The sequence below is a fragment of the Microtus pennsylvanicus genome, chromosome 20 (genome assembly GCF_037038515.1).
Source record: "Microtus pennsylvanicus isolate mMicPen1 chromosome 20, mMicPen1.hap1, whole genome shotgun sequence".
NCBI lineage: Eukaryota > Metazoa > Chordata > Mammalia > Rodentia > Cricetidae > Microtus > Microtus pennsylvanicus.
In genome coordinates this window covers 31,090,539-31,103,806 of record NC_134598.1, presented here as the reverse complement: position 1 = coordinate 31,103,806, position 13,268 = coordinate 31,090,539, and the positions used below count along the sequence as shown (strand labels likewise).

Genomic DNA, 13,268 nt, shown 5'->3' with positions numbered 1-13,268 from the left:
CCCATCAGCCCTAAGAACATATAATACTATACAAGCAATACCAAAAGACTCAATGGGTTGTATTTATATATTTATTCATTTATATATGTATGTGTATGTATAACAATAATAATTAAAGGAAAATGTCATAAACTTAGGAGAGGGGAATAGAGAAGGAGTTGGAAGGGAAGTGATGTAAATTTTAATTTTTAAAATAAACAAAATAATATGAGAGTTACTCTCTCTAGGCTTAGTTTTAAAATATCCATTAAAATGTGTTGATAGCATTCACCTCGGAGAGTTACTGCCTTAACCTGCGTGTCGAAGTGTCTGGAAAGGTATCTGTTATAGGGCAAGCATTTGCTATATGGAGACTCCCATCGCCACTGCTACTTACTCAGTTTTTAAAACAGGCTTGTAACATATCACAACACTTTTCAACAGGATGGTCGTCCCACAAGCTCCCATCACCTGATGGCACTAGGCATCTTTGTTTACTGTTGGCACAGCAACGAAACTGCCCAGCCACTCCCTTCTCCCAGTGTATCCCTGTCATGAGGTGTCATATGGCTGTATACGGAGCGCTGCTGTGCACTGGGCACCATGTCAGGCACTGGAGAAATACAACCGAACAGACCATGAAGTTGGCTCTCACGCAACTGCCATTCCGGGCTAAACCTTAAAAATGTATTTAAAATAAGTGATCTGAATGAGACCACCCTGTTGCTCGTGTGTCTTTATGGGACCTCTATTGATAGTTGAAGTCTCTTTGTATTCTCCTAAACTGTTTTTCTTTCTTTTTTATTTCCCTTTTCCTTTCTTCAGAGTTTTAGCACAACTTTTTCCCTTGTGACCTAATTAGGGTTCTGGTGCTGTAGCTATCTCTGTCTCCATGAGATACAACAATCAAAGAACAGAAACATCGTGAGCTCCAGGCTGACCCCCATGGGCCTCTATCAAGAGGATTGCACTCTGAAATTTTCCATTGATCATTCCAGAAAGTATTTCAAAGTCAGTAATAGTATTTCAATAGTTAGAAGTCAATAAGGAGGAAGGGTCAGGTACAAGGTGGGCTACTGTGCATTTGACTGTAGCCACGTAGCAAGGAAATGCTAATCAGACCCAAGTGTTGGGTCTACCAAAGAGGAACCTAGAGAGGAAGACTGCTTTCCACAAGGTTGATCACACCCACCCACCCCAATGCCCAAAGATATGAGTGAAACGCACCTGCCAAGGGCTGAAAATTCCAGCACACCTAAGGACTGACTAGCCCTAGAAGAGAACTTAAATATCCAATCAGATCAAGACTCAAGATAGAGGTCCTGCACTGGATGTAAAAAAGTTTCAGAAAAATAACTTCTCAGATACTGGGAACTTCGGCTTTGGGATTCAAGAACACATTGACCTGGGCATCAAATATGACCCAAGCATTGGGATCTACGGCCTGGACTTCTATGTGGTGCTGGGCAGGCCAGGTTTCAGCATCGCAGACAAGAAGCGCAGGACAGGCTGCATTGGGGCCAAACACAGAATCAGCAAAGAGGAAGCCATGCGCTGGTTCCAGCAGAAGTATGATGGGATCATCTTTCCTGGCAAATAAATTTTATCCAAAAGGCCAATAAAATTTTTCTCAGAAATGCAAAAAAAAATTTTCAATAAAAGGTTATCTCCCAGATAGAGCTTACTGAGCAGGTAAGCTACTCATTCATACAAGAATAACCTATAAAAATGAGTTAATCTCACGTCTTCAAATCCTGCTGAGATGATGCCAAATTACAAATGCATTATTAAATAGTTGACAGACGAATAGGATGCTGTTAAGTAATGAGAACACCGAGTGTTTCTAGGCTCTGTGGCATCACAGTATCTGCTGTGAAGAACTGAAAGCATTGCCACCAGATGTTGTAGCTGGGCTGCCTGGAGCTGGAATCGCGGGCAGTTATGTGTGACACAATGTGGGTGCTGGGAACCGATCGCATGGCCTCTGGAACCACACGAGCTCTCCTAACGGATGAGCCACCTCTTCAGCCCCTCTATTTTCATCTTATTCTGTTGCCTCATTTCTAGAAGCTGCCCTGGCAGAAACGTTCTGGAAGCCTCTTCAGCTAAACGCAAGTAAGTCAAGGCATGCCAGAGCCCTCCCGAGCTCTCAGACTACGCTGACTAACCACGGCACAGTCAGTAGGACCCTGTACACTGAGGAAGGAAATGGAAGCTAAGCTACTTTCAGAATCAAATCAGTAAGCCAAACAGGAAAAAAAAAAAACTTAAAAAATGAGTTCCCCCGAAGGGAAAGACAGAAAAATGCATAAAGTAGACTTTTCTCCTCAATTCTCCTTTTCCTTCCATCTCATTTCAGCTTATAAAGTTTTTAAACTTATAAAAGTGTTTAATCATCTGTGCAGGACATTTACAGCAATATAAAATGATAAGTATCAAATGATTTATTTCCAAGTAAACCTGAAAAATAGATTTGGCTCACCCTGTGGGACACGACGGTGAACCTTAAAGAAAGCTGAGGTCCCAGTTCAAACCGGGTCTAACCTGAAAGGATGAGCGTCTTCAGCATGTCAGAGCTGCCTTCTAGGTCTGCCAGGGTCTTGGGGGAAGCAGGGTCGATCGTGAGCTGCTTCCCAATGAAGTTCCGGCAGGTTATCTTAAAAAGATGAGGACAGAGGCACTTAGGCATGCGTAGTGTAAAGTCTGGCTGACTTGAAATGTTTGTCTCGGTCTCTGCCGAAATAGATGTGAAACAGTCCTACAAGTAAAAGCTGGTGGAGCAGCACTCAGCCATGAGGATTTGGGGGAAAACACGGCTATATAATTTTTTTCATATTTCTCTTGTACACAGCACAGCTGGGAGAACATTGGGGAAATTATATGCAGCAATTAGAATATGATTTTCTGATAGTCTATAAATTCGCTGATCTAAATATATATTCCATTATGTGAATTCAAGCACATTTCAAATACAGGCTTATTTTCCAAAGGCAGATTTAGTTCCAGCCTACTCATAATTAATGCAATTTTAACTTCCCTGATGAAGTTTTTCTAAACTAATTGCTTCTATACTATTTGGACAAATTCTTGAACAGATGTTTGAGTTCTCAAATTATAAAATATGTGAAAACAGAGAAGTGTTTAGATGAAAGAAAATTCTTTTAAAGAGTCCAAGACCCTGTTCCCTCCCTGTCTCTCCTCACAGCCCTTGGTCTAACCCCAACCAATCACTCAAGGCACAGCTGCCTCTCGGTTGAGTCTGGTGAAAATGCTTCTTTGTTGTCCCTTGAGGCCTTTCCATAATGAGATGAAAACAGGCTGACAAGATGCAAACTCTTTCCTGCAGTTTAACAAAGCACACCAGGATGCTCCATCCTTTCCCCAGTTCCTTTAAATAAATCTTTATTGAACTCCAGTGTGTCACACGCTGTTTCATACTGAAGGGATGACGTAGTGGCAGAGAACAAAACAAACAAAAATTTCTATTCCGAAGGACGATATTTCAGTGGGTTCCAAGAAGAAACACAATGCTGAGATACATAAGGTAGCATGGTAAAGAGTTTTAGCTGCTATGGAGGAATGGCGCAAACAGACACATGGTTTTAAATACGAGAGAGAAGGGAAGGTTCAGCCAAGAGTATGAAAGGGGAAGGGAAATCAGTGTGGGCGTGTGGAAGGAAGCTCACACCACACAAAAGTAATAACAGATGCAATGACCCTGAGGTGAGAAGTCTCAAGGATAACATAGTTAACACCTGCAGTGACAGATGGGTATGGTCTAAGGCCTCTGTAATCCCAACACTCAAGAGGCAGACCCTGAAGGACTGCTCTAAAGTCAAGGCCGACCTAGTCTGCACAATGAGTTCCAAGCCAGCCGCAGCTGTATAGACCCTGTCTCACAGATAGCCAAATAAAAATAAAGTTTAAAGATTTGCAGGAGAGCTGGGTGTGGTGGCACAGGCCGACAATCCCAGGAGTAGCTAGAGGCTCAGGAGTTCAAGGTCATCCTCTACTATATGACAAGTATGGGTCATTCCTGAGCTATATGAGAGCTTGTCCAAGACAAGCAACAAATACCCGCTGGGAAGGTACCAAGTGCTAGCCAATAACAAAGACATAAACTATATAGAATAAGCATACTACAGCCATGACAAAGCTTACTTTATTCTAAATCTGGTGGGAGGCCCAAGTAGGATTGCAATCTGATTTGGATTTTCAAAGGGCTGTTTCATCTGCTGCACTGGAAGCAGACTACAGGCTCGAGACAGGGTACAGGATAATTACAAAGTCACCAACTCGGGCAAATACACCAGCAGTTGGATCAGAAGATGGTCGGTGCTAAGAACTGCTTAGATTCTGATTGCATTTTGAGATCAGGATTTGGAAATCAATTTGAAGCCGGTGTGAGCACAAGAGACAGTCAGAGGCCACACCCAGGTATCCGGCATGAGCAGTTAGAACAGGGCTGCCATCAACCAACAAGGTCTTGGGAGCACAGGCTTGTTTGTGGTCAGCTGACGCAGGCACGGTGTGGAACAGCTGCTTAGGGCTCACCCTTAGGGAGGAAGGGCAGGGAGGTATCCAGTTGGTAGCATATCCACACTTCATTCTGATTCTTCAACCAAGTGCTAATCTAAATAAGACCATCACAGGAGTCTTCAGAAACTAAGGTCTCTGCTTAGCTAACGTTAAGCTAGAGTGACTGTCCTTGGTGGGCCTGGCCTCATCAGGAAAAGTCCGTGACCAGCCACTGATCTCCAGGACTCCACGTACCAGACAGCAGCGGAGCCTACAATTGCTCTCCTCTCTGCAAAACAGAACAGGGACTGACTCCTGACCACTAAAAAGAGTGTACGGGAGATCAGGCCCTCGGCCATGAAGAACTGTGAGAAAAGGAGAAATCCCACACTCTGGTGCAGGAGGAGGGACTGGAGACAGGCCCACTGGTTAGAGCTGCCAGTTGTTTGACTCTTCTGGCTTTGTGGGGAGTGCCACCCAGCTCCAAAATCAATCGCACGGAGTCTTATTCTTCCTTATGAATGACAGGCCTCAGTTGGCTTGTTTCTAGTCAGTTTTTCTTAAATTATCCCATCTACCTTTTGCCTCTGGGCTTTTTTTTCTTTTCTTATTTCTGTAATATGACTTTCACTTTTACTCCATGGCTGGCTGGCTGGCTGGATGGATGGATGGATGGCTCCTGACATCCTCCTCCTTTTTTCTCTTTTTCTCCTTCTGTTTATCCTCTCTACCTGCCAGCCCCACCTATCCTTGCTCCTGCCTCGCTCTTGGCCATTCCTCTCTTTATTAGGACCATCAGGTGTTTTAGTCAGGCAAAGTAACACAGCTTCACGGAGTTAAACAAACGCAACATAAAAGAACGCAACACATCTTTGCATCATTGAACAAACATTCCAGAGCAGAAACAAATGTAACACATCTTAAAATCATATTCTACAACACTTCAGGGCCTTTGGGAAGCCAGACTCAGAGCGGGTCACAAACTCACATTTGTGCAATGAATTAGTCAACTGGAAAATTTGCATCTCTCTTCCTCCATCTCTGTCAAGATTACCAAGGTTTCCACAAGCCTTGGACAGTTTCACTTTTGTGGGCCTAGTGCTCCATTTAAAGTACATATTAAAATTAAATTTCATGAGTTGGTATAAGTACAAAAATAAGTCATGGTAAAAATGAAAACATTTTCCTTTGTCCTAAAAGTAACTTCTTTATTTGAAAAGGAATTCAAACACTAACCAGGCCCCTGAGAACGACTGCGGGATCTAGGCACTGTTCCCATTGCTTCTAATGAGTGTGGCAGCCCCGACCTGGACCTGCGGATCTTAGCAGAAGGCCTTAGCTTCTGCTTTACTGTATCTGGGAAGTGCTGAGCAAGGGCAAGCTGTCAATAATGTTTGTGAATCTGGATGGAGAATGCCCAACGTGAAAATCCTGCTAATTTGGCTCCCAAATCCTTCCCTTTTATATGTGTGGCAGCTGCTTGAAAAACAGCCCGGCTCACCTTCTCTCTGTTGTCAGCCTCGTATCTGGCACAAGCCTGTTGAGCGACATCGGGGCCATTGAATGTCTGTATCCTCAGGAGCAACTGGCGCTGTGCATACACCAACAGCGGGGTCACTTGCTCTGTATACCGCTCACTGGGTCGCGGTAAAGAACACATTGAAAAGTTAACTTGAGCTAAAAGACCACCCCCCAAAGAAGTCTGTAACTGTGGTTGCCTTTGGGGCTGGACATACTGTGAAACGATGTTGAACTGAATGGCAAGAGACACCAGCATCTCCCACTTCTCTACTTGGTACAGAACCTCCAGAGACTTTAACACAAAGTCACAGATCCATTTCAAATCGACCACATTGACGTCATCCAAAGGATGCTCGAAAATCAGGCTGGAACCCCCGTTATCGTATTTGATGTTCCCGTAGCAGCCGGGAACACAGAAGTCGCCTTTCTTTTCGACTGGCTGCAGGAAGCACATGGAGATAAGTTGCCCAACTTAAGGTCTCACTACATATTCCTCTGGTAAACAAATGTGGTAATGCAACACGAAAGGAACTGAGCACAAAAAAAAAAAAATTCACGCAACGGGAATCACAGCTTCGCAATGGGAGATGGCGCTGTGTGATCCGTCTTCAGTGACGATGGGCATGTGCTGGATTTGTGTGCGCTGTGATCTAGTGCAGCCACCACACATGTGTGGCTCTGATTATGTGAAATGTGACAGTGCAGATAAGATTGTAATTTTGCCTGATTTTAACCTTTTCACGTTTTTAACTTATTTAGTGACAGCTAATATTTATTAGACTAATATTTATTAGACAGCAGTGGTGGAGGTCTGTTCTTGGCATGTATTAACATTTGATTTAAGAAAGGATTAAGCCAATATGATAAAGCTTTCAGGAAAAAACCACTTAGTTTGCACAAATAATAATCTTTCCTGGTATGTTGGGACCATTAACTAGCATGTAGAATACTAAGCCCAATTCCTTAATATAAAAGTCAATTTTATGGAGGTGTCTTAGTTGGGGGTTACTGTTGCTGTGATGAAACACCATAACCAAAAGCAAGCCACATCACTGTTCATTGCTGAAAGAAGCAAGAACATGAACTCAAACAGGGTAGGAGCTGATGCAGAGGCCTTGGGAGGGGTGCTGCTTAAGGACTTGCTCCCCATGGAGATGGTGCAGTGGGCAAAAGTGCACAACCCCCTCCCTCCCCCAGAGAATGAAGACATGAGTCTGAATCCACAGAACCCACATAAACACCAGGGACAGCGGAATCTGTGCTCCAGGACAAGAGGAGAGGTGGTGTGGAAGCTTGTGGGCCAGCTAGCCTGGCATACACAGCCCGAAAGCAAAACAGCAAAGAGACCTTGGCTCAAAGGCAGCAACAGGGATCAGCGTGTGAGGGACTTTGTCCTCCCACCTCCTGATGCACGCTGTGGCACTCACACACCTGCAAACACACATGCATGTATGCGCATCACACACAGAGAGAGACAGCATCATACACATAAAAAAAACCCAGCAAATCCCTGAAAATCCCCCTTCAATAACCACACTGAAAACGTTCCCATTTCTTAAAATGAGACCTGCACAAGGCTCAAACACTGCAAGCTGGGTATGGCTAGAGTCCTTTTTAATCGATGATTTCATCTCCCTTTTTAAATTTTCATTTTGTTGTTGATGAAAGCATGTCGCTTCCTGGAGAGCTCCCTAGGGCTTGATTGATGCTGTTGATTGCATTCCTAAGGCTTTCTCTGGAATGTTCCTCTGTCAGCTACATTTGTGGCAACTGTGAGGTCTGAAGGCTTGATCTGATTAGTTTGGGAGTTTTTCTGACTGGTATACTCCAAGTCACTCTTCCTCCACTTAACCCATTCCCCCATGAACTGACAAATCTTGATCCTGTAAGTCCAACAGCCTTTCTTCATTTTCTACCTAAATACCTGCATTCAGGTTCCCCTCAACAGTGATCAGAGGCAGGATAACCCCACAGGGCCCTGGTCCACATTCTGGGTGCCTGCTGCTGCCACTTCCTTAGGGTCCCTTTCAGTTCCACTGCCTACCTTGTCATCTTTCCAAGCTTGTGTGGTCTGCCTTCAGAGTCTCCATCTGTCCCATTGACAGGCTGCCTTCTTCATGCCAATACCATGGTCTCCCGGGTCTTTTGGCTTGAACGAACTTCAGTCGGGTGGTGGGTCCTGGAAGCCCCGTTTGTATGTGCAGTGGTTGAGACTGAGTGGTCGCCTTATTCTCTCTGCACCCTAGACACTGAGACAGAGCTTGCCATTCAGCTAGCCCAGCCACCTGGCTTGCTTCAGGGATTCCCTTGTTCACTTTCTAGGCATTGGATTGCTTGGCTTTTCCCTGGCCCTGGGGATCTGAACGCCAGTCTTCACACTTGCATGACAAGCACTTTGCCCACTGAACCATCTTTCCAAAGTCATAAGCTGTCTCTAAATTCTCCTGATCGTCTATTTGCTGTTTAGAATCCTACTAACTAAAGCTTAACTAAGCCTTGAAATATTGTGAAATTACACATTTGTACTTTTGTTTCCTTTCCTATTTCAATGCCATAACGTTTCCAATGTGATTTATTCATCCTTTCATGCTGGTATTTTCAATGATATATCTCTTCCCATGTTTTTATTGTCTTTTTTTTTCAGGCAGTATTAGTGTTATAAAGCACCTGAATCTTTATCAGATATTTTTTCCTTTTATTGAAAATAGATATTTTTCTTACATACTATATCTTGATTATTGACATTTCCCTTCCCTCAACTCCTCCCAGTTCCTCCCCTCCTCTCCCTTCCAGATCCACCCCTTTTCTGTCTCTCATTTAAAAAAAAAGGTTATAAAGGATAATAATAAAATATAAAAAGATAAGACAAAAAGTAACACAATAAAATTGGACAAAACAAACAAACAGAAAGGAAAAGGTCCAAGAGAAGGCACAAGAAATAGAGATTCACTGATTCACACACTCAGGAAGCTCTTTAAACTATAAGTCATTCTATATATTCAAAGGACACATAAGGGTCAAAAAGGAGAGAATAAATATGTATTACTGTGTATAATACACAAAATATGTATAAATATATAAGCATTTAAAATGATTAAATAAAATGAAAAATAGGAAAAAACCTAGCATGACATTGTGAGACAAAGCACCTCCAAAGATGCCACTGAGTTGGTTTTCAGTTGATTATCTAATGCTGGCATGCAGCCTACCTAGCCTTAAGAGGAGTTTGTTTCCACATTGAGATTTCCTGGAAGGAAACTAAAATTTATCTGCAAGTGGCTATCAACTAGAGATAGCTTCTGGGTTGGTTAGGGATGGGGGCCTCTCTTCCCTTCTCCTTTCAGCTCTAGGACCCCACCCGGCTCAGACCTGTGCACGGGCCTCAATCTCTGTGTGTTATGCTTCTTAATGTTCAGACTGTTTCTCTTATGAAGAAACAGATGTGTCTTTTTTCTACCCAAACAATCTGTGCCTTTTAATTATGCTGTTTAGCCAACTTACATTTAATATAGGTATGGCTATGTCTGAGTTAGTTTTAATAGTTGTCTTAGTCAGTGTTCTATTGCTGTGAAGAAACCCCATGACCATGACAACTCATATAAAGGAAAGCACATCATCGCAGGGACTTGCTTACAGTTTCAGAGGTTTAGTTCTTTATCAGCATGGCAGACATGGTGCTGGTGAAGGAGCTGACAGTTCTACATCTGGATCTGCAGGCAGCAGAAAGAGCAAAACTCTGGACTTGGAATGAGCTTTTTAAAACCTCAAAGCCAATTCCCAGTGACACACCTCTTCCAACAAGACCACGCCTCCTAATCCTTTCAAATAGTGCCACTCCCTATGAACCCATTGGGCCATTTTCATTCAAACCACGACAATATTTGGTTTTCAATTTGTCCTTTGTATGTTTTGGCCTCTGCTCTTTCTCTCATCCTTCTGGGTTGATTATTATTTAGTCTTACTTTATTAGCTTCTCAGCTATCTTTTTTTGTTGCTATCATCTACACCATGGATTACAGCATACATTCTTAAATGATCATACCTCACTTAAAGTTCATATTGGAACCCTCAGTATAAATAGTTTAATCTTATTTACAAGCTTTGTCTTTCATGATATTGTTATTAGATACTTTCCCTCAAAGTGTTATAATGTTATATCTCAATGTGATTAGGAATTTGCTAATTTTCAATATGTTTATGGTTTCACATGTTATATTGTTTTTATTTTATTTCCATAATCTAATAATGGTGTGATAGATTTTCAGCAGAGACAAGTCTTAGCACCTGGAGAAATAGAATAGGGCCAGATAGACCACTGGGAGAGGGGTAACCTGAGAGGCTTGGCTTCTGCATGGATTAAATACACCTAAGTCAATTCATATAGGAGATGAAATTCAGTAAGGATTTCTTTCTCTTCCCTTCAAACAAACTGGATTTTCAGGCTAAGGTATTTTTAATTAACATTAATGCAAGTTATGTGCTGTGAACAAAATTATAATGAGAAGCAAATGAAAAACAGACAAACCAAATGGGAACACAAGAAAAATATCAATTTCTACTTATCCCAAGCTTCGCGATAAAAGATATTTTTAATTGGATACAATAAAAATAATTACCCAAGTGCCCTCACCTTGATGGAATTGGTGCTCTGCAGCTTTATTAACATGTCAATAAGGAGCTCTGCACCCAGGTGGAACGGCAGCACGCAGATGCAGAGAAAGCCATCCTGGCTAATCGGAAAGGTTTTGTGGTTGTCCAAGGCCTGCTTCAGGAGTATCTGCAGCTCCCGGACAAAGTTCCAGAATGCCCTACAGCAGTTTTGCAGTAAAGTCCAATAGCCACCACGATAAGCAAGAACCTAAGACAAACATCACAATCAGTACCACAGAGTTTCAAGCATTATAGATGTCTGGGAAATTTGACTTTTTATCTGCAAACATATATGTTAATGATTTAAAAAAAATAACTAAAACCATCTGTTACGTGCCGCTCCCATTCTCAGCACTATGACATGAGCTGGTCTGAGTCCATCAACCAGGGAGGCATGCATATGCTAGTGCTCCAGCCTGAGCTAACTTTCCCATGGTCCTCAATCCACTAAGCAAAAAAGTAAGCTTTGCAAATTCATAGCCAGAATCCCCAAATCCCATTACTATAGGTGCTGTGGATACAGCAGTGAGCAAGGGCAACTGGTCTACCTTCCTGCTGCTCAAGTTTACAAGAGAAGTCCAACAGTAGGAAGATACACAAGCATGGGATTTCAGGGGGAAATCTATTTTATTTTAAATAAAGCAGGAGTGGCAGAGGTGACTCAGCAGTTAAGGTGCAAGTGATGGCTGCAGAGATGGATCAGGAGGTAAGAATGATTTCTGTGTAAGCCTGAGGACCTGTGTTCAAATCTCTAGGACCCACATAAAGAGCCAGGCATGGCCACAGCAATATGTAGACTGTACCTGTAACCATAGCACTGGGGTACTGGTGGGGTTGCCAGAGGCAGGAGGATCACTGGGGCTTGCTCAAGGTTTAGTGAGAGATTCTATGACAGCATAAAGCACTGATGACAGAATCGTGCAGGAGAGCAAATGTCCTCACCTGGCCTCTGTACACACAAGCCAGCACCCACGTGTGCACATATACCACATACACACACTCACACACACACACACGAGAGAGAGAGAGAGAGAGAGAGAGAGAGAGAGAGAGAGAGAGAGAGAGAGATAAGTATTGACATAAATGCACATAAATGGCTGATAAAATTAGGAGGTTTCAGGAAGTTAAGACAAGAGCAGAGTTTTCACAGCCTGCATCATTAATCTTCCCTTGCGCTAGAGGAAAGAGGTTACGGCACCCCACTAGTCACAGCAACACTGGAGACACGCCCAATATTATCACAAAAGAATCCCACTTCCAGCTTGTTGCAGGAAAGCAGTCAAGGCACACACATCATCACAGGATCCTCGGGGCAACAAGGGTCACCAAGGGGGTTCTGGGTGCAAAGGTGACAGCTAAAAAGATGACCCACACAGCCAGACAACACATAGCCAGCAAACCTCAAAACTGGCTGAGGCAAAACCTATCTGCATGCAGTAAGTGAACGCATCTCACACATCCAGGTTTATAGGTGAACCTCACGTCTGGCGCACTGGAGGAAGAAGGAAAGGACTGCATTACCATTGCTCTCCTGGAACACGAGAAGATTTTCATAAAATGATCCAGTCCCCAGTTCAGGGCTCGATCCTTCTCTCTGGCATTAATACAAATGCCAACTTCAGATTCTGATTCAGAAACTGTATTTGTTTTTATCTTGGAAACATTCTCTTCACTTTTTGAATTCCAAAGCGCAGAAAAATCTTCAATATCTGCATTCCAAAAATTAATCACAATGCTGTCAAAAAACATTACCCAGGGGAAAAAAAGATACAAAGCATAAAACCCTCATTACATTCCAACACAGACTGCGTATGTTGTGTAATGGTAACACATGACCATGTCACATAAATTTGGAGAAGGAATGGGACAATCAGAGACACAACCAACCAGGGGAGGTTTCTAGAGAAAGGGGCACTTATCAGTTTGAGGTCAGCAGGCATGGCTACCCCCCTGTGGCGAAGCAGAGAAGAACACTTTGGGCTAAGTTGGGGGCAAAGGGAGCAAGGCAATGAAAGGTGTGAACAGGGGTTAGGAAGCATTGTGACAGAGGTCAATGTCCTTCAGTCTTCCCAGTCATCCCCAGGACCTGTGCGCTCTTGAGAGAGTAGCACCCTGGCCACTCATTCCTCTGCTGAGGTGACATCAATCAATCCAGAAGCGTTTGACCTGCCACTTATCTCCTCTCCCATATGGTCACTAAACAGTTCAACTCTAATGTCCTGTCTCTGTTGTAAGGAGGGGGATGTTTGTTGGTGCCCAGCCGCTCAGCCCCGAAATAATCACACAGGAACGGTATTAATTAAATCACTGCTAGACCCCTTAGCTCTAGCTTCTTATTGGCTAACTCTTACATATTAATTTAACCCATTTCTATTCATCTGTGTAAGGCCACGAGACTGTGGTTTACCAGCTAAAGGTCTGGTATCTGTCTCTGGGGGGGAGCTACATGGCATTTCTCTAACTCCGCCCTTTCTCCCAGCATACAGCCTAGCTTTCCCCGCCTAGTTCTGTTCTCCCCTGCCATAGGCTCAAAGCAGTTCTTTATTCATTAACCAATAAAAGCAACACAGAGACAGAAGGACCTCCCACACCATTTCTCC

The 13,268-nt window shown here is 43.2% G+C and overlaps 1 protein-coding gene across 1 annotated transcript in view; it reads right to left on the bottom strand.

Annotated features, from left to right (window-relative positions):
* Cfap54 (cilia and flagella associated protein 54) overlaps positions 1-13,268 on the bottom strand; it is a 251,885-nt gene that overhangs the window by 128,524 nt on the left and 110,093 nt on the right. Inside the window, exons 35-39 of the mRNA XM_075954510.1 lie at positions 12,190-12,377; positions 10,649-10,876; positions 6,234-6,457; positions 5,999-6,134; positions 2,524-2,635 (exon numbers count right to left, since the gene is read on the bottom strand). Of these exons, the coding sequence (XP_075810625.1) occupies positions 2,524-2,635; positions 5,999-6,134; positions 6,234-6,457; positions 10,649-10,876; positions 12,190-12,377 (888 nt within the window). The remainder of the gene's footprint in view (positions 1-2,523; positions 2,636-5,998; positions 6,135-6,233; positions 6,458-10,648; positions 10,877-12,189; positions 12,378-13,268) is intronic.